Source organism: Azolla caroliniana, unplaced genomic scaffold (genome assembly GCF_043228905.1).
Source record: "Azolla caroliniana isolate FFs.n. ecotype wild unplaced genomic scaffold, voAzoCaro1.0.p SCAF_1, whole genome shotgun sequence".
NCBI classification, from domain to species: Eukaryota; Viridiplantae; Streptophyta; class Polypodiopsida; order Salviniales; family Salviniaceae; genus Azolla; species Azolla caroliniana.
In genome coordinates, this window is record NW_028230436.1 from 13600666 (window position 1) to 13621918 (window position 21253).

General features: G+C 42.5%; 1 protein-coding gene across 1 annotated transcript; it reads right to left on the reverse strand.

The window, feature by feature from the left end:
* Nucleotides 1-7817: 7817 nt before the first annotated feature.
* Nucleotides 7818-20911, reverse strand: LOC147869058 (myricetin 3-O-rhamnosyltransferase UGT77B2-like). The gene is made up of 3 exons (XM_087339575.1): nucleotides 20675-20911; nucleotides 9069-9306; nucleotides 7818-8897 (listed from the first exon to the last, which is right to left on the reverse strand). The coding sequence occupies exons 1-3, from the start codon at nucleotides 20909-20911 to the stop codon at nucleotides 7942-7944; spliced, it is 1431 nt and encodes a 476-aa protein (XP_087195701.1). The 3' UTR covers nucleotides 7818-7941.
* Between the last annotated feature and the right edge of the window lie 342 nt (nucleotides 20912-21253).

Consider the following 21253-nt stretch of genomic DNA (forward strand, 5'->3'; position numbering starts at 1 on the left):
CGTTTTAGACTGTTTTTTAGGTGGCTCGCTTTTTCTCTCTTTACTTTATTCTTTGTCTCTTACTTTTACTTTTGACTTTTTCTTAAGATATTGGTTTGTGTTCTTTGGCTCAAAATGTGAATGCTCCATACCTTATATTCTTCTAACGTTCAACGGCTTCAATTCTAAAAACACTTTCACACATCATAAATCAAGTGTCTTGCATCCCATTTAGCAAACCATTTTTCCATATCTTGCATCTAACTAAAACACAAAATTTTGCTTTTATTCATCTTTTGGATCTTTTTTCTTGCTTCCCATGCTATTCTAAGAAGTTGTTGTGCGGAACTTAATTGAGCCCTTTCCATGGCCACGATCTCAATGGGAAGAAATCCTATCTCAAGGAGAGAGAGAGAGAGAGAGAGAGAGAGAGAAAGAAAGAAAGAAAGAGAGATATATTAACGTCTTCTAAGGCCAAATTTGGCCCATGAGACAAATAGGTTACAACAAAAATGAGTGTTTATCCAATCATCAAAACTAAAAATAAAAGAAAATAGCTTAAGCTAAGAAAGTTCTAGTAGTGTACAAAACTTTGCAGTAAGCCTAATCTCATTTCCACCCAAGTCTCTCAAAAAGAAGTGGGAGGTCAAAAGTTTTTGGTGTGGGTGTGACCCATGGTCCCGATGCATAGAGTGCCCTAGCCATGGCTTCTAGGCGGTGTAGTTCACGTTCCCTTATTTTCTTTATTGCTTCTACATCTCGTCGAGTTGCTTTGAAACCTGGCATCCGAGGGCGTTTGGTTCTTCTTTGATTTTCTGCTTCATCAAGGAGAAGTCCGAGTGGTGCAGGTATGTCGACATTCATTGTCTCCCCCTATTCCTGAAAAACTTCATTTGTTATATGTTGGTAAACATTAGCAACATTATTATCAACGTTTTGTAATTTATTCTCTCTGTGTTGTTTCAATTCTAAGATGTATCTACCTAATTTCTTTATATCTAGTGTATCTAATAGTTTAGGGAGGGTGGGAGAGGAACCAAGTATGTCTTGGTATTTTGCCCTTATCTCGGCATAGGTGGGGCATTTGCATGTAAAATGGTACTCATCCTCTATCTCTATGTGGCATAACCTACATATCCTTTCCTCCATAGGGACTCCATTAGTACGTCCATTCTCAATCTCAAGTTGGTGAGATGATATTCTAAGTTGACCAATGGCAACCCTTAGTGCATGTGGTAAGAATACATCTAGATATTTTGGGCGCGTGATAAAACCTAACTCAGAGAAGTGCATAAAGTGTTCCTTATAGTACGACATTTTAGATGGGAGTGGCTCTAGTGGGGTGATCCATTTATACCGAGTATAAATTTGCCATATTTCTTGGCGTATTACTTTATTATGGTCCTCATGATAGATTAAAGTGTTATCAGTCGTGTGGTCGTACTTAAGGGGGGGGAGGTTAGTAATGTCTAGACCGTTGGCAAGAAGCCAACTCACCATCATGCCATACCATGAGCTAGTATAGCCGGACTCATACAGTGCTCGAGAAGCCTTAAAGTCTTGGTGGGATATTCTATCAAGTGGTTGGTTATGTATCCTGTGTATAAAGACTACTAGTTGAAAAAGTGCTTCTATTAACATAGGGGGTAGAGTGAACTCAGCTCTAATAATGTCATGTGGTGTTGGTAAACAGGTCCCTCCGGATGGAAAGGGAGAAGAACAGTGCCGACGAACAAACTCGGCCGAGGCCGAAACGGTATGAACCGAATGGGGAGAACCCGACTTCGGAGAGTCGGATGGTGTAGGCCCGGTATGAACCGGATGGGGAGAACCCGACTTCGGAGAGTCGGATGGTGTAGGCCCGGTATGAACCGGATGAGGAGAACCCGACTTCGGAGAGTCGGATGGTGTAGGCTCCATCGAGGCTACATTTGTAAATAGCCGAAAAGTCATATTAGTATAAATATGACTTAGGGCAAACTTTTAGATGTGTTGTTGTCATTCTAGTTGTAGTTCTTCTTCCTTGTTTGTGCAAGTAGAAATCAGAGCGCGTAACTGTACAGAGATAGAGAGAGAGAGAGAGAGACGAGGTCGTAGCCTCTGTTGTAACCGCCGCCTGTGGCGAAGATCTGAGAGCACGAGGTCGTTGCCTCAGTGATCTCACTGTTGTATATTTCTGCATAGTGACAGTTTGCAGCTTGTGGGCTGCCGTGGTTTTTCCCCTACTTTGGGGTTTTCCACGTATACCTCCTGTGCACCATTTCTCCTCTTTTGTGTCGCGTTTTATTACCTGTTTTTCTGTGTATGAAAAGAAGCTCGGTTGTGGCCGAGCATCGGACATAAGGAACGTCAAGTCCCCAACATGTGGGACCGACGATTTGCTTCGGAGTTGGCGTGATAACATCATCACCAATGGTCTCTCTAATTGCGTCCACATGAAAGATGGTAGTCCTGGGGCCCAAACCGCTGATGCATACATGAGAGAGGGATTCACTAATGAGTTAAAGAGCCACCCTTTAGTTCGTGGCTCTTGGAAGTATGCTTGGTGGCATTGTCTCTCGAGGAGTGAGAGGGATGCATGTCCTCTTGTAAGTCTATCCTTCGTTGCTTGTGTCATCGAAAATTTACCTGAGCGGGCACTGAAAGTGACTCCGAGATAGACATATGATCCAACCACCTCAACTGGGCTATGGGAGATAGTTAGGTGACACTTAGCTCTAACTTGGGCCGACGTGTGGAAGATAAGGACTTTAGTTTTCCCTAGATTCACTACCAATCCTCGTTGTGTGCAAAAGTCATCTAAGGCATTAAGGTGCCTTTGTAGGTCGTGTTCGGATTCAGAGAGCAAAACTATGTCGTCTGCATAGAGCAAGATACGCACCTGCGTATCCCCAAGGACTACTCCATTGCCTCCCTTACGAGCAATAAAATCTGTGATCTCATCAATGTAGATCCCAAAAAGAGTCGGAGATAAGGGGCAACCTTGTTTTACACCAATAATGCTAGTGAAACTATCGGATATGCCGCCTGGGCATCGAACACACCCAGACACTTGTTCATATAGTGTGTAGATGGCCCAAACCATGTCATCTGGTATCCTCAAGCTCTTAAGCCTATCAAACAACCGCTCTCTAGGGACCGTGTCAAAGGCTTTGCGGAAGTCCACAAAACAACAATATAGTTTCTTCTTGCGAGTCGTAGTCTGGTCAATTAAGCATCTAAGTGTGAAGATATGGTCAATAGTGGAGAAGGCTCGTCTAAAGCCAGTCTGTTCAGCTGCACAAAGATTTAAGGTCTCCATATACTCGCTAAGCTCTGCCTCCATTACTGCACCATATAATTTAGCAAGGGTATGACCTATCATAATGGTCCTATAAGTATTTGGGTCCATGGGGTCCCCCCCTTTATGTATTGGGGCCACTGTGTTCATGGTCCATTGTGATGGAAAACCCTCTGTGAGGGCACGATTGAAGATTAGAGTTAGCAAGGGAGCTAGGCACTCTCTCGCGTATATGATGTGTTCTGCTCGCAATCCTGTGTGGTCCATGGACTTCCTATGTTGTAATTTCTTTATGACCTTCGTGACCCTAGAGGTCGTGAAGAGTGTCCCCACAGTAGGTCGGGGTGTAGAAGGCATTGGAATGGGTGGTTGGTTTGGGATGTGGTAAAGTCTCTCTGTATAAGTGTGCCAAGTTTCGGGATCTTCGATGGGTGTTTGTGGTCTTGGTTTCCGTAATCTCTTCCATGCAGTGGCACAATCGCTACTCATGAGCATGTGGTAGAGTTCCCAATATTGGGATGCCTCCCATGCTCGTCTCTTACGACGTGTCATCTTGCGCATTTCTTTACGAGCTTGTACTGAGGTAATACTACCACTGAGTTGCGATATTGTAAGTTGTCGATGTAAGCACCTACAATCCTCATCATACCATCTATTTTGTGGCATAGATCCTACTTTACCTTGATTGGAGTGTTTCGTGTATGGGAAACTGCTAACTGCTGCAGAATGAAGGATGTGTGTGAGTTTCGTACTAAGGCTCTCTAAAGGTAGGGAGGGATCAAGGGAGGAGAGATGGGCTTGAACATGTCGAGCATATATGTCAGAGAGCTCATGTGTGAAATGTATTGTGATGTCATGGCGTGGTTGACTAGAGTTGGTGACATTAGAGATATCGCATTTTATCTCGAAGTATAAGAAACTATGGTCCGCGCCAATAGGACATGGGGCCACTCGGAAGGAGTTAATCATGTGGGTAGCTTTAGGGCGTCCTATTAGATAATCGACTGTGCTTTCCCCTCCTCCATGTGGGAAACATGTGAGCTCTTCCGAACCTGGCCACTTGGCTAAACCATTATATATGACCATCTGGTGCCGACTACCGAGTTCGAGCAAATGATGGCCAAATCTCGTGGCGTCTGCACCTTGATCCTTTGATCTACGTGTGGTGTCTATGTCTGAAGGATCGACATTTACCATTTCTAGGTTTCTATTCATTTGAAATATTGTGCATTGTCGGGATTGGGTTCTCGCATTAAAGTCTCCTACAAGGAATACTTCGCCTTGGGAAGAATATCGGATTATGTCATCCAATAGAGGTTCATATGGGGAAGACCCATGTGGCACTCCGTCATCAACTAATCTCGCCTCGCCAGCCAGATTATAACGAGAGCCTTTCGGGGGGAAGTAACAAATGGCGAAAATTACTGCCTTGTCCTTGCTTGTGGAGACTTTCACCCACATAAAACGAGCTTCTGGGTCTGTGCTCAGTATTTCTATCCTATTATGTTGCTCCCTCCGAAACAATATTGCAACACCTCCAGATCCCCTAGTAGTGCATCGACGTGAGGTTTGTCTAAAAGCCGACTCCCAACGAAATCCTTCGACTCGTGGGAGTCCCCTATTTGGGCTTTGGTGTGTTTCTACTAGGCAAACTATATCTGATTCCTTTAATATCCCCTCTAGGCGGCCGGGGTGTGTCCAGAGTGCGCCGTTACAATTCCATAAGGTCATCCTAAGTGTGTTTTCTGTCATATGGGCCACACGCCGTCAATTAGTAGTGCGATCATTTATGATCACTCGCCCATCTCGATAAAAGGCGTGATGCCTGTCTTTGCGAGCTTGCATAACCTTTGGCATACAACTCTTGCGATGCTCAATTTGCATCTTGGTGAGGTCTTCATCGAGATAGATAGGGTCCCCACCCAATCCTCGAAGAATTGGTCTCTTCTTAAAGAAAGTGATTCTAGAGTCTAAGTCTTTAAATTGAAGAACTAAGGCTCTCTTCCTAGTTGTGTCGTGTCCGGCCCTCCAAGCTTTGGTGATAGGTAGGGTTGTTGTGTACCCTAACATTTTCCCGAGTGTTTGTGCATCCTCGTCCGGGGATGCACCTTCCTTGAGCCCAGTGACACGCACATTTAGGTGTCGAGCCTGACGCATTTTCTCCTCTTCGAGGGTGGTATTAACAATATTTTCATCCTTTATTTCTTTTTTAATGTTTCTTTTAACCACATCTACCCAACCCGTTTTTGCTAACTCTATGTTATTTTTAACCTCCTCTTTAACTTTTTTGATCTCATCTTTTATATCCTCTATGGAGGATATTTCACTGTCCTCTCGGGATACCTTGATGTCATTAAGTTGTTGTTTGAGGTTTGTGTTTTCCTCTTTAAGTTTTTCTATTTCAGCCTTGAGGGTGTCTTTTTCTTCTCTATCTTTTTTCTTGTGGGTTTCGGCGTCTTTCACCCATTTTTTCATATTCGTCTCTATTTTTGTTAAACGGTTAAACATATCCAAAAAGTCCTCCTTACTTATAGCCTCGTCTTGTGTATCCTTGTGTTCCTTTTGTTTAGACATTGTAGTGTCAATAAGAAAAGAAAAAAAAAGGATAAAATAAATGGGTTCGAGACTTAGCCGAGTTTGTGTTATGTCGTAGTCACATCGGCATTTTGCACACGATGAGCATGCTAAAAGAACAAGGATGCGCCGCCAAGAGAAGAAACGTGACACTCGGCAACCTCAAGAAACAAGGAGAAGAGCACGGCAACGGCAATGGCGACTACAACGGATGATGACGAACTGCAGCAGGTCGTCCAGCACGTGGACATCAGCAGACGGCGACGGACGTCAGAGGCGGCAGCGCGGCAACAGACGACAGCAGCACGATGGGGGGGGGAGTGCAGCTCGGTAGCAAACGGCAGCGACGACAGCGTGGCGCACAACCGTTGCAGAGAGAGGCACGACCGTTGTAGAGAGAGAGAGAGAGAGCGATTAACGTCTTCTAAGGCTAAATATTGGCCCATGAGATAATCGGTGTACAACAAAATAGGTTATTTACCTAATCATCAAAATAAATTAAATTAAAAATAAAACTTAAGCTAAAACAGTTCTAATATTGTACAAAACATTTTATAGTGTAACATATTCGATAAAGGAAAGGACTTTGTGTTAGGCCTAATTATTTCCATCCAAACCTCTCGAAAAGAAGTGGGAGGTCAAAGGGTTTTGGTGTGGGTGTGACCCGTGGTCCTGGTGTAGAAGGTACCCAACCCATGGCTTCTAGGCAAAGTAGCTCACATTCCCTTATTTTTTAAAATACTTCTACACCACGTCAAGTTGCTTTGAAACCCAATATCTGAGGGCGTTTGGTTCTTCTTTGGTTTTTTTCTTCATCAAGGAAGAGGCCAAGTGGTGTAGGTGTGTTCACACTCATTGTCTCCCCCTGTCCTTGAAAAACCTCATTTGTTACATGTTGGTGAATATTAGAAACGTTATTGTCAACATTTTGTATCTTATACTGTCTATATTGTTTTAGCTCTAAGATATATCTGCCTAATTTCTTTATATCTAGAATATCTAATACTTTAGAGAGGGTACAAGAGGGTCCGAGTATGTCTAAATATTTTTCCCTTACCTCGGCGTATGTTGGACACTTGCATGTAAAGTGGTACTCATCCTCTATCTCTATGTGACATAGTCTACATATCTTTTCCTCTCTAGGGACTCCATTAGTACGTTGGGAATTCGGTCCCTCCGGATGGGATCCGGATGAGAACCAGAGGAGCTAGATCGGACGAGCCGAAGGAAGGAACCAGACCAGACGGATCCAAATGAATCCGGTGTGAACTGGATCTAGGGACATATCTGTAAATATGTTTCTAGAGGGCCTATCATGGCCATATTTATAAATAGTCATATATGTATAAATATGAACTAGGCAAACCACTTATGATATAGTGTATGAGTTGTTATTATTACTGTTTGTACAGAGATAGAAACATAGAGAGAGAGAGAGAAACATAGAAAGCTTTTCTGTTGTAACTGCCGGTTGGCGAAGACAAAGAGCTCAAGGTCGTTGCCTCCAAGTCTCGCATTGTATCCTCTTCTCATAGTGATAGTTGGAGTCTGTGGGCTCCCGTGGTTTTTTCCCCATTTAGAGTTTTCCACGTTAACATCTGGTGTGGTCTCATTGTGTCTATGTGCATTATTCTTATTTCAATTTCTTGCTTTATTCCATTGAGTGTTTAAGACTTGGTGGTGGCCGAGCCTTATTCCGTAGAAGTACGACCATTCTCAATCTCAAGTTGTTGGGATGATCTCCTAAGTTGTCCAATAGCAAGCCTTAGTGCGTTTGGTAAGAATGCATCGAGATATTTTGGTCGTGTAATAAACCCTAACTTAGAGAGAGAGAGAATAAGAATGTGGGGATTCACATAATTGACCTAAACAATGAATCACACAACATTATAGAGCACGATGCTCAAATGGCAAGGGGAAGGTTTGGATAAATACAATAACAAACACTTTATTGAGTGTTAGAGAACCCCAACAAAACCACTAAGGAGTTTGATTGGCATTTACCATAACAAAACTAATGAGGGTTTCACTAGCATTTATGAGGTCACCACAAACTTGGAGATATACACTTTCATAACATTTCTAGTACACTTTTAATAAGAGCTATACTATCCTAACAAAACAAATGAGGAGGTTGTTAAGCATTTTGTGAGCTCATTCACAAACTCTTGGAACGCTAGGGTAGAGGATCCCGAGGGCATCAAGGCTGTATGTGCGGCCGCTGCCATCTCCGCCACCTTCTTCTTGAAATTAAGTTGAGTTAGCTCTTCTCCACTTACCCCTATCAGTCCCATTACTTGTTGCAATGAGTGTGTGAGGGTTGCACGTTGTATGGTTCCTATACCACCCATGATTGTGTCCACACCTGGCACCCCAATGCCCCATTGTTCTATGAGCCACAAGTTCGTGTTTTGCTCCGCCACCCGAGGACACCCGACAATTGGAACCCCATTCCACAAGCTCTCTAACAAGGAATTCCACCCGCAATGGCTTACAAAAGCTCCAACTGACCTGTGTTCCAACACTCGCCTCTGAGGTGCCCACGAGACTATGAGGCCTTTTTCCATAGGAAGGAGACCGGGGCGGAAATTCTCCGGGAGCCATTCAATAGCCGATCCTTGGCGAATTGCCCATAAGAACGGTCGTCCGACTGCCTCCAATGTGGCCGCCAGCTCTTGTATCTCCTTGGCCGACAAGAATCCCATAGACCCGAATGCCACATACACCACTGATTTCTCTTCATGATTATCGAGCCACCGTAAGCATTGGAGTTGAGTCTCATCTACAAGGTCCTTGCAAATACTCGCACCCACAGTTGGGCCAATGGGCATCATTTTAACATTCTTTGCTCTCAAGGCTGTGATGGCACTAGCCTCGAGCTCGTGGAAGGAGTTCACGAGAACCCATTTGGAATTGGCGCCTCGAGCGAAAGATGTGAAACCTCGATCTAGGGCTTCGAAGATTGGGTCTGTAGGATCCTCATTTGTGAGGGTGTGTAAAGGCATATGACCTAATCGTGAGGTCGAGATCCCTGGCAAGAAGTCCAGGGGGAAATCTTGTGTCCCTGTTGGAGAAGAATTAGAAGTGAGTATAGATAGGAAATGTATATCGTAGAGAGAAATGGATGTAGTTCAAATGCTACGGTTGCCCAATGGAGACCTAATGACCGTGGGTTCAACCTCGACATTCCACTAGGGTAAGCTAATTACATAAAGAAAAAAATTAGAGAGAAGACCTTCTTTGAAGGGTAAGAGACCCATTGAGATGAGTTGTTGTGTGGAGGAGCCAAATACATAAGTGGATGCAGAGCATGTCCACATCTCCACACGAGGGATGCAAAGCTCACCGGCCACATCGAGCGTCCACGGCATGAAACTGTCTGAAATGAGGCAAGAAATAGGGGTGGTTGGAAGAAGCTCATGGTCGCCACTACTTGCCTCTGTAGAGGAGAGAATGAAGCTCCGAAGAGGAGCCTGGAAGTGAATTGCCAAGAGCTCAGAGGTTACCTTCCATGACCCAGAGCAGGCCGACAACTTACTGGTTATCTCAAGTGGGACGTCGAAGGTGGCAAACCGGAGGTTTTCCCAAGGTACCGATTTCCCATGGTGGATCGCAAAATGGGTGGGTGTGAGGATAAGGGTGGACAATATGCTGGATTTGCTCAGCCGTATTGCTAAGTCTAGGAAAGGGTTGATGTGGCCTTGTTCTGGGTATGGGAAAAGTAGCACATGCGGCCTTCGTGGGGACGACACCAGTTGTCGAGGTTCGGGTGACTCTAGTGCCATGCTTCTATTTGAAGATGTTGCCTCCTTATTTCAGGCTCAATAACACACTATATGTCACCATTTTATGTCTTGGGGCCATAATGGCTTTGGAACTTTGATCCTATGTGTGTGTTTCAACATAATTTCCTTGGGGAATGGATTGGTATGTGTGGGGCATACACCTTTCGATGCCAAAGTAAAGATTCTTCAATTTGGGCCTCAAAACCTTACTTGAAAGCGAAATTAATGTATGTCAACCTAAACTTTTTACATCCATAGTGACATTAGATTCTGTCGGTGGACTTCGAGAGTAGTCCGTTTTAACAATGTCGTGGCACTGTCATCATGATGACATCAATTTTAACGTTGAACCCAACATTTCTCTACATGACAACATTAAATACAATGTCCAATAGAGCATTGACGTACAATTAACTTCATTGAATTCATTGATACGAAACAATTTGAATTCAGTAAATAACCTTACAAAGTCACCATTACCAGAGTAGTCGTCCATTTAAACCCTAACAACGAAGTGACTACATTGATTTTAGTAGTAATACAAATTTTAAATACAATTAAATAACCTTATGAGCTCATTGAAATGATGATATAATGCAACATGTTGTTTAGAATAATGATACATGTTTCGATGTATTGATAACAACGAGTATAATAAGTATGAATATGAACCATGATGGTTGCACCCTTGTTAATATGTTTTAAGGATTTTTCATTTATATTCTTTTGGGGAGATAGTACAGACAATGTTCTTGAGAATTGCAATTTTTTATAAGAGTAAAAATATGTCAATCTTTATGGTGCTCTATCTCAATCATATGGAGTATGATGAACATTAACCATGATAGTTGCACCCTTGTTAATATGATTTAAGGAATTATCATATATATTCCTTTGAGTAAATAGTAGAGACATTGTTCTTCAAATTTGTTGGTTTTTGAGAAGAGTAAAAATATGTCATAGCTCTTATGTGAATCTTTATTGTGCTTTATCTCTATCATATGAAGTATGCTAGAAATTTATAGGAGAGGTAAAGTGCGAGAAGGAAATTGAAATTTCATCCTTTGTGGATATAATGTATAATGAGAGGAGAACCTATGCCCTTTTACATACATGCGTAGAGGAGGTAATCCATATATAAAGACCATATGCAGATTGAACCACATAGTTCTTTATCTTTACACGGTGTTATGAACCATTATCTATTCCATCTATCCAAGCTAATCAAGTTCAAGAGAGGAAGTGAAGGTGGCTAGGTGACAACATTTTTTGTAGGTCTTTGAGACTACTTGCAAGGAATAATACAGAAAGAAAATATTGAAGGAGGTACATATATATATATATATATATATATATATATATATAGGTAGATAGATATAAGTACATCCATCTATTTCTTTTTCTATGCTCTTTTTGTAGAGGGCTATGCAAAGGACAACACTAGACGGTTCATATTACCCACCTAATGAAAGGGACCCCTTTTGTCTTGGTCTCATTTACGGGAAAGCACTAGAATAGTGATTTGATAGTTCGGAAGGGGCCCAAATAGCTGCTAAAAGCCTTGATGAATTAGACCCAACATATTCTTAATTGATCTTAACTTTTGGCATCTACGATACGTTATTATTTGGGAGTACATAGCTCAAGGCACACTCTTTATGCTTTTATGCATTCCTCAGCTTGAGCTTCTTTTCTCGAAGCATGAGCTTTTAACAAAGATTGGTGGTGTTTTTACAACACACTTTAAGAGATCAATGTTTTTGAAATACATGCTTATATGCATAGATTGACACATGCGTGATATTCGTGATATTCTCCATGCGCAATATTCTCCATATTCGAGAATACAAAATGGCCCCAAGCATATTAAAAAACCATTCGTTTTGTAAAATAAATATAAAAAAATTATATATTTATTTAAATAAATGTATTTCACAAAAAAAAACAATTATTCATTAATAGATTATAGTGTCAAGAGAGTTTATGAAACTTATTTTAATTAATTAATTAATTGTTTAAAAACGAATATTTTTAAATTTATTATACAAATATGATTACTAATTAATATGAACTTTGAATATATGATTAGTTTGAAGTACTATTTTTAATTTTAAGATAAAAATATCCATAATTTTGAGAAAATAAAAAGTGAGAAATTAATGAGCCTTTATTTTATTTTATTTATTTATTAAAAATAAAACGAATACTTATAAGTTATACATTTATTATAAAAATTTAGAATTGTCAAGTCCCCAAAGTCCCCCCTTTTATTATCCCTATTTATTGTTAAGTTCCTTTCTTTTTATCCTAGGAATTTTTTTAATTTTTAATTTTTAATTTTTGGGGAGGGGGGTTTAAACGAATACTTGACTGCCCATTCGTATTCGTATTCGTTTGCATTCGAATGGGAAACCCGACAAATGCGAATATGTCAATCTATGCTTATATGTGGAAGTGTGAAATCTTGACCCAGTAGAGATTAGATTAGATGTTGTTGTCTTTGTAGTGTTCCCTTTCAAATCAATTGTGCAAGCTAACACATGAACATGTTCCTAGCAGATTCCTTTGATTGGGTTGCATTATGGCTTTTAGTTATTGTTGCGATTCGTGAATGTCACTCCTTTTAATAGTTATGCATGTGTTTATATGTCTATGGTTGTGTACATTTGTGGATGTCATTGCATATTTTGTATATGAGAATTTTTTTGTGCTTATTTAAATTAAATGTTCTTGTAAATATGTGCCCATGAATGTACAACTTTAAGTGTGTGCACATGTGAAATTGTTTAAGTAAACCAAGCCGAACCTTGACACCACCTAAACAAAATTGTTTAAGCCAACCTACTAGCGGGTTTGCAAGCTTTACAAGCCATTAGGCTGATATGTTATTAAACAATGATTTTATGGTTTAGTTTTGTTTTCGATGCAAACCAAATTATCAAGATTACGCACTCAAATTTTCAAAGATATATATTGATAAAAAACACTTAATTCATGTTATTAACAAACCACGTGAATCCTTTAAACTTTTGATTAAGAATAGACGATTGTAGACTCAACTTTTAAGAGATATATGTATTTTATTAACACACTTAATTTATGTTAATAACAAACTACTTAAATCCATATAGTTCACTACATCACCTTCCATAATGATGTCATCTAATGTATCTCTAAATTATTATATGCTTCATTGAAGTCTTCAAGTAGTGAAATATTTGCTTCATTAAGGATATCTACCCAAGATATAATGTAGATCGAATTCAAGTAGTGAAATATTCACTATATTAAGGATATCTACCCATTGGAATTGTGTGAAGTGAAAGTTATACTTTGATTCAAATTTAGCCTTCTTTGGAGGAACTAATGACGTTGTTACTACTACCCAAGATGTAATGAAAATCAAATCCAAGCATTGAAATGTTACCCCCATTAAGGATAGCTACCCATTGTAAGTATGTCTTTAATGTTATACTTTGCTTCTTATTTAGTCTTTGTTTAGAGAACTAATTATGTTGGTATTGAGAAATAGTCACAATTAATCTTATATATATTTGAGGTAACACAAACCTATTTAAAATGTAAAGAATCATTTTGAAATTGGTTTACAAAACATTTTAGAAAAATGGTAAACATATAAAACATGAAGAAGTTTGAAGCAAACTTTTTGTTGAACCACCATTGATTGAAGTGGACACATATCAATTTTGGCTTATGGAAATCTCATAAATTGTTCAATTCAAGGGGGATTCTTACTAACATTTCCCAAAAAAATACATGTTGTTTGTGGTTTCCTTGACATGTTCCATTACTTATAGACTACACAATATCATTTATATTATAAACTCCTTCAAGTATCTTTTGAACCAAATTGCTATCCAAGTTTATCTTAAGGGAGTTTTTTATTATTAGAACTCTATATTTAAAATGAAGACGAAAGACATTATGTATGAGAAAAGTAATAATGGTAATAAAGAAGAAATATAAAAGCAATTCATAAAGTTAGAAACAATTAAAGATAATTTTAAAAGAGGCAACATATCTTCAATCAAGAAAGAAAGCAATTTGAGAGGGTATGGACTTCAAGATTCTAGTATTTAATCAAATATTGTAAAATTTCTAATTAGCTTGTTATTAGGCTTCAAAAGTTGGATAACTAAGTGTTAGAAATTTGTCCCTCCTATGGAAGAAGTCGATAGTTAGTCAAAGGAAGAAGTCGGTAGTACAATCGGCAAGCCGAGCACAAGATGGTCGATCGGATTGACCAATGCGTCAATAGGGTGGTCGACTGGTTTGAAGGAGATAGAGAGTTGACTATGAACGTCAACTAGTTGGGTTGATTGGATGGTCAACAAGTTGGGCGGACTGATTATTTTATATATTTATATATATATATTAATAATATCATATCCCTCCTATAAATAGGAATACCTAGGACAAACTCATGTGTAGCAACATAGAGAGAGAGCCTTCGGTGTAGAGAGAAGAAATGAGTGTAGTAGAGAGTAGGAAGAGACGCAAGAGCATGCGAGTGAGTGGCGGCAGAGTTCAATACAACTTGCCCAAAACCCTAAGTGGTATTCTCTGTTAAATCAAAGATCTGTAATTTATTTTCTCTTTTGTACCTCTGTGTAAAGAATCAAGAGATAGATTCTTGTGAAGCAGAATAGGTGTGAACTATGTGTGTGTGTGTGTGTGTGTGTGTATGAGATAGAGAGAGAGAGAGACAGACAGACAGACAAACAGAGTGTATGCAAGGTTAAGTATATTAACAAAGGAGAAAGACACAACATACTACAAGGTGGGAGGAGGGTGCTTTATGTAGTCACCCTCTCTCTTCATTAACTACAACACTCATGGAGCATGGGGAATGTGAAAGCTCATAAGTTATGTGTCATAGAATGTGATTCTATGACTCATACTAAATCCTAAAATACAAAGTGGTGACATAATGGTGACTCTTGACCGTTGGAGTGTCTCTTCACTCTCAAGGTCAGTTCACACACTAGACCAAGTTGAGCTTGATTCTCAACACGCCCCCTCAAGCTCAAGTCGGGTCGGTTTCAGACGGTATCTGAAATCCGCTTCAACTCACGTTCGGGAGTCCGCGTCGACTCGCTTTATGTGGAGTTGCGGAATCCGTGCTCCAACTTGCATTGTGCGTAGTTACAAAGTCTGTGCTTCGGCTTGCGTGCGTAGTTGCGAAGTCTGTGCTTCCGCTTGCGTCTTTCTTCGCGGCTTTGCGCGGTAAATCGGCTCTTCGCTGCTTTGTTGCGTGGTTGCGTGGTTGCGGAATCCACGCGTTATTGCGTAGTGCGTGGTTGCGGAATCTACGCGTTATTGCGTAGTGTCTTCAGTACTCCCCCTCAAGCTTGGCAGGTCAGGAATCGTCAATCCGAGATCGGTCATGAATTGCCATAGCTTGTCGGCTCCTAAGGCTTTAGTGAAGATGTCGGGTGTTTGAAGATTGGTGCTAATGTGTTGTAGGTCGACATCGCCAGCTAGAACACGCTCTCGGATGAAGTGATAGTGCACTTCGATGTGCCTTGTCCGCGCGTGGAGCACCGGGTTCCGAGCCAGATAGATATTGCTCATGTTGTCGCAGTAAAGGGAAGTCAGATCCTTGATGGGTAAGCCCAGATCCTTCAAAATCCTCTTGAGCCATACGGCTTCACACGCAGCTACGGCTGCTCCCCTGTATTCCGCCTCCGTACTCGAAAGAGCGACGGTAGGCTGCTTCTTGCTACTCCAGGATATTGCTCCGCTGCCTAGGGAGAAAACAAATCCGGAGGTTGATCTTCTATCGGCTTTGTAGCCGGCCCAATCGGCATCTGTGTACCCCTCGAGGCGTATTGGCATCGCGGTCTTGTAGAGGATGCCAGAATCCATTGTGTCGCTCTCGTACCGTAGAACTCGCTTAGCGCAATCCAAGTGAGTATCACGCAGTGTTTGCATGAATTGACTAAGGAGACCGACTGGATAACTAAGATTGGGTCGAGAGATCGTGAGGTAGATGAGACTCCCGATGAGTTGCCGATACTGAGTCGGCTCACACGCTTTGGTGCCAGAGTTCGCATCGAGTTTGAGATTGCGATCGAGCGGGGTTGCCGCGGATTTGCACTGAGCCATCCCGAACTTGTATAACAAGTTGAGGATGTAGTGCCGTTGAGAGATCCTGATTCCGGCTGGAGTCCGAATTACCTCGATGCTGAGGAAGTAGTGGAGCTCCTTCATGTCCGTCATCTCGAACTTGTCGGAAAGGAGGGATTTGACCTTATTGATTTCGACGAGATGCTCACCTCCAACGACTAGGTCATCCACATATAAGATGATGACGATCGGACTTGCGGAATCGCTTCGTATGTAGAGGGACTTGTCCGATTTTGTCATACGGAAGCCGATTTGATGAAGATATTGCGTTATCTTCGAATGCCAAGCACGCGGTGCTTGCTTGAGGCCGTAAAGTGGCTTCTTGAGTCGGCAAACAGCTTTCGGATGGGTGCTCGAGTTGAAGCCGGGTGGTTGGATCATGTACACCTCCTCTTCTAATTCGCCTTGTAGAAAGGCGTTCTTGACGTCCATTTGATGGAGGTGCCACCCTTTCGCCGCGGCAATCACAATTACGGTCCACACCGTTGTCATCTTTGCCACCGGGGCAAAGTTCTCTTCGTAGTCGACGCCATACGTCTGAGCGTATCCTTTCACTACGAGTCGAGCTTTGTAGCGGTTTACGGAGCCATTGGCGTTATACTTCACCTTGTAGATCTATCTGCATCCGATCGCCTTTTTGTGTGGTGAGGTGGGAACGAGATCCCACGTCTCGTTCTTGCGTAGTGCATGCGTCTCCTCGTTCATGGCTTTGATCCATCGCGGATCTTTGGCTGCTTCGGAAAAAGTTTCTGGCTCGCGTATTGTCGCCACCTTCATCATAAAGGCATCGTGATATGCCATGTAGTCGTTGTAGCCGAATCGGCTGACCAAATTCTTTTCACGGGTGGAGCAAGGGAGCTTTTCATTTGCAGAGATGAGGGCTTTCTTAGCTCCGATTGGTACATCAAAGCCACCAAACTCATTGTCGAGTGAGTGAGTTGATTCATCATCGTCGAAGCGATCGTCTTCGTATTCCGCCATTTTCGCCTTGCCTTTGTCCATCTTCGGGCTAGGCCATGATGTGCTTTGATCGCTCGGAGGCTCTTGTGGTCCGCTCAGTCGGGTCGTGATCGGACTTTCTTCGAACATGCGCGTAAAATGATCTTCATCCTCTATCTCTTGTTCAGCGGATTCCGGGTCGAGTGGAGTCGAAATTGAAGTTGTCTTTGGTGCGTACCAGGATGCGGACTCGTCAAAAACGACGTCTCGACTTACTTGAGATTTTCGAGTTGAGGGGTTGTAGCACTTGTACCCCTTTTGCTCTAGTGAGTATTCTACGAGGATACATTTCTCCGACTTTGGGTCAAGCTTTTGACGCTTCTTGTTGGGGATGTGCACGTACGCTGTCGCGCCGAATATTCGGGTGTGTGATAAGTCCGGCTTCTTTCCGAAGTATTTTTCGTGCGGAGTGACCTCGTGCACACCGGATGTTGTGCACCGATTCATTACGTAGACGGCCGTATTTGCAGCTTCAGCCCAATATGACTTGGGCATATGCTTCTCATTCATCATTGCTCGCGCTACTTCGAGGATGTGCCTATTTTTGTGCTCGGCAACTCCGTTTTGTTGCGGAGTGTGTCAGCAAGTGAATTCTCGCCGAATTCCTTCCTTTCGGAGATACGCCGTGAAATCGAAGTACTCCTTGCCGCCATCCGATCGAAGACAACGTACATGTCGGTCCATGGCTTTCTCGACTTCATTCTTGAAATTTTGGAAGTGTCCGAACACTTCGCTCTTTTGCCGCATCGGGTAGATCCAAGTGTGCCTAGAGAAGTCGTCGATGAAGAGCACGTAATACCGGCAATCGCCGAATGTAGCCCTCTGCGCCGGTCCCCATACGTCGGAATGGACTACGTCGAGTAGACCTTTGCTCACATTTCACTCTTTCGGGAATGGGTGTCGGTGTTGCTTGCCGAATTGGCACGCTTTGCATACACCTTCAATCTCTTTCTCTTTGAATGTTGGGAGTCCGATGATGACTCCTTTCGATTTCATTGCTTTGAGTTTGTTGAGATTGATGTGGCCGATTCGCTTGTGCCATAACTCTATGTCGGAGTCGGCTTTCGTGCTTTTTGCAAACATAGCGGATTTCATCTCACGTGAATCGAGAATGAACATCCGGCCCTCTCTTCGTCCGCGTGCGATGAGTCAGCCTTCTTTTTAGATGAAGCAAATGCCTTGATTAAATCGAACTTGGTTCCCTTGCTCTACAATTTGGCCGACGAAGACCAAATTCTTCGTAATGGTCGGTACATGCAAGACATTTTTAATGTAATTTTGCTTACCTTCTTTTCCGAACGAAACATTGCCAATGTGCCGAATCGGGTGCGTAGTGTCGTCTCCGGTTTCGACATAGCTGGGTCAGTCCGGCTCTCGAAGTTCTCGGAACCATTCTTGATGCGATGTCATATGGTTCGAGGCACCGGAATCGACGAACCATACGTCTTCCGGACCGGAGGCACTAGTTGAGGTAGCGGCTGACATAGAGTTTGCTCTATGTTTCATCATGAACATTCCACCACAGTCGAAGTTGTGTGCATGCATTCCGCTACGATCTTCGTAGTCGGAGTTGTCCCCGTACATTCCGCCACGGTCGGAGTTGTGTGCATACATTCCCCCACGATATTCGTAGTCGGAGTTGTGCCTGTATATTCCACTATACTCTTCGTAGTCGGAATTGTGCGCGTAATTCGTGAGTTGTCGGCTTGTGGAAGCCGATTCACGCATCTTCTTTCGGCACTCTTCTTCGTGGTGGCTGAGCTTTCCACAATATCCGCATTCGGTTGCGTTTTGATGGCTCGGGCCAGAGTGGAAGCTCCCCCTTCTTGCGAAGGTTCCTCGTTGGCTTCCGTTTTGCGACCGAAATTGGGAGTTATTATCGTAGGTCGGACCTCGTCCGTCTTGTCCTTGGCTGAATCGGCCTCTCGACCGTCCAAGTCCTCTTCCTCCGTTTGAGTGCGTGTAGAGCATGTGGCCTTCCGATTCATTGCTCCTTGTACGCACGTGGTTTTCTTCGACCAATAGCATAGATTGGAGCTCGAAGAAGGAGGGAGATTTCTCTCGTGCTAGAATGGCGGTTCGCATCGCGCTGAACCGTGGTGCGAGGCCGCCGAGGCATATTTGCACCATCTCATCATCATCAATACTTACGCTTATTGATCTGAGCGAGTCACAAAGCTCTTTGATCTTCAAGGTGTATGTCGTGATGGACATGTCCCTTTGTTGAATGTTGTTCAACTCTTGGCGGAGTTGAAGCTTCCTCGCGGTCATGTTGGCGGCGAAAATCTTTCGTAGATTTTCCCACGCTTCCTTCGGCGTCTTGGCTTCTCGAATGTAACCGAGCATGTGATTGTGAACACATGTCGCCAATCAATACATCACGCGGCTTGCGGCTTGCGGCTTGCTCCCATGTTGCGTATTCGGGAGCCGCTTCGGCGGGTCGGTCTTCATGCGCTCCTTTGCTGTAGCTCCAATAGCCTTGTCTGACAAGGTATTGGTGCATCTTGTACTCCCAAGATGCGAAGTTGTTTTGATCCAACTTCTCGGTAGGGAGAGCGCTCCCCATTTGAGTATTCATTATGTCGATTCTTCTTCTCTCTTCGAATGCGAGCTATGCAACGAAGCTACGATAGCGATGAGCCGGTTCTTGGTCATTGGTGTGGAGCACAACACACGATCACGATGAGGCAAATGGGCTAGATCGAGCTACCAAATCGCTCTGATACCATGTAAAGAATCAAGAGATGGATTATTGTGAAGCAGAATAGGTGTGAACTATGTGTGTGTGTGTGTGTGTATGAGATAGAGAGAGACTGAGAGAGACAGAGAGAGACAGAGTATACGCAAGGTTAAGTATATTAACAAAGGAGAAAGACACAACATAATACAAGGTGGGAGGAGGGTGCTTTATGTAGTCACCCTCTCTCTTCATTAACTACAACACTCATGGAGCATGGGGAATGTGAAAGCTCATAAGTTATGTGTCATAGAATATGATTCTATGACTCATACTAAATGCTAGAATACAAAGTGGTGACATAATGGTGACTCTTGACTGTTGGAGTGTCTCTTCACTCTCAAGGTGAGTTCACACACTAGACCAAGTTGAGCTTGATTCTCAACACTCTGTTATATAGTGGAAATTTGTTGTTCCGTGGTTTTCCCGTTTTAGGGTTTTCACGTAAAATACTGTGTACTATGCATTTCCTATTTTTTGCTTTGTGTATTTCAACTATTATTTCTTGTCTACTCACAGTCCTATCTCAACAATTTGGTATCCGAGCCTAGGCAAAATGCACGACTTTCCAGATATGATAGTCTTGAACTCACACAACTACTTAGACTAGAAGATCAAGACCGAAGATCTCCTAATAGTCAAAGATTTGTACGAGTCCATAAACAGAGAAGAGATACCCACAGGGGTATTGGAGTCTGAATGGAAAATCCTAAATAGGAAGGCGGTGGCCACGATCAAACAGTTTGCAAATGTGAGAGTCTTGCATCACGTCGTTAACGACACAAATACCTATGAAATGTGGCATAAACTGTCAAGGTTGTATGAGAGGAATAATGCCCTCAATCTTTGATGAGAAAGATCATAAGACTGAAGTCTAGAGACGGTGAAAGCATATTCACCAAGTCGACTAGTTCTCGGCTTCGACCACAATCGGTCTCCCCTCTTTCTTGATCGACTATGGTTTCGACAAGTTCTGTCGGTTTGGTCTGTCGATGGACTAGTTCGGTTGATCAACTCGATCTCTTTCAGATGGGCTTCCTCCAGCTTGTTAATGGTGAGCTCCATCGATTTTCGCCAAATATCCTTAGTGTGGAGTTGTCCGATTGTTTCATCCAAATTGAGATTTGGACAATTGTTGGAGAATATCGTGTAGAAAACCTCCCAACTTGCCGTCAAGCTCGATAGGAGGGTAAGGGCTTTCACTTCTTCTTCAAACTTAATCCCTTTGGAGAAGAGTTCAGATAACACCCAGTTGAAGGTGTTGATGTGGGAAGTTGGTGGGTCTGTCTCTCTTATCTTCATGTTGAATAAATGTTGGATCAATGTCAACTTTGAAGAGGAGGACTTCTTTTCATACACCACCAATAACTTTTCCCATAAAGAGAAAGCTATTGTCTCTATGGCCATGCTGAATTAGACATTTTCAGCTAGATGCATACGAATGGTCAACCTGACTATTTCGTCCAGTGAGTGTCACTCTTCTGCTGGCATCGAGCCTGGCTTGTTGGTATGCCATATTGTCTGAATTTGACGTCGGATGATCAGCACATCTTACATAATCTCCTTTAATAGGGCAAAAAAAATTCCATCAAACTTTCCGTTTTTAACTCCTATACCAGATGTTGAAGACATGTTCTGTAGGAAGGAAGATTTAACGAACCTGGTCTTTTCTTTGAGCCGAATAGCTTCTCCTCTTACTTTTCTGCTATTTGTGATTGCTGAACGACAAGTCGTTCTCATACCAGTTGT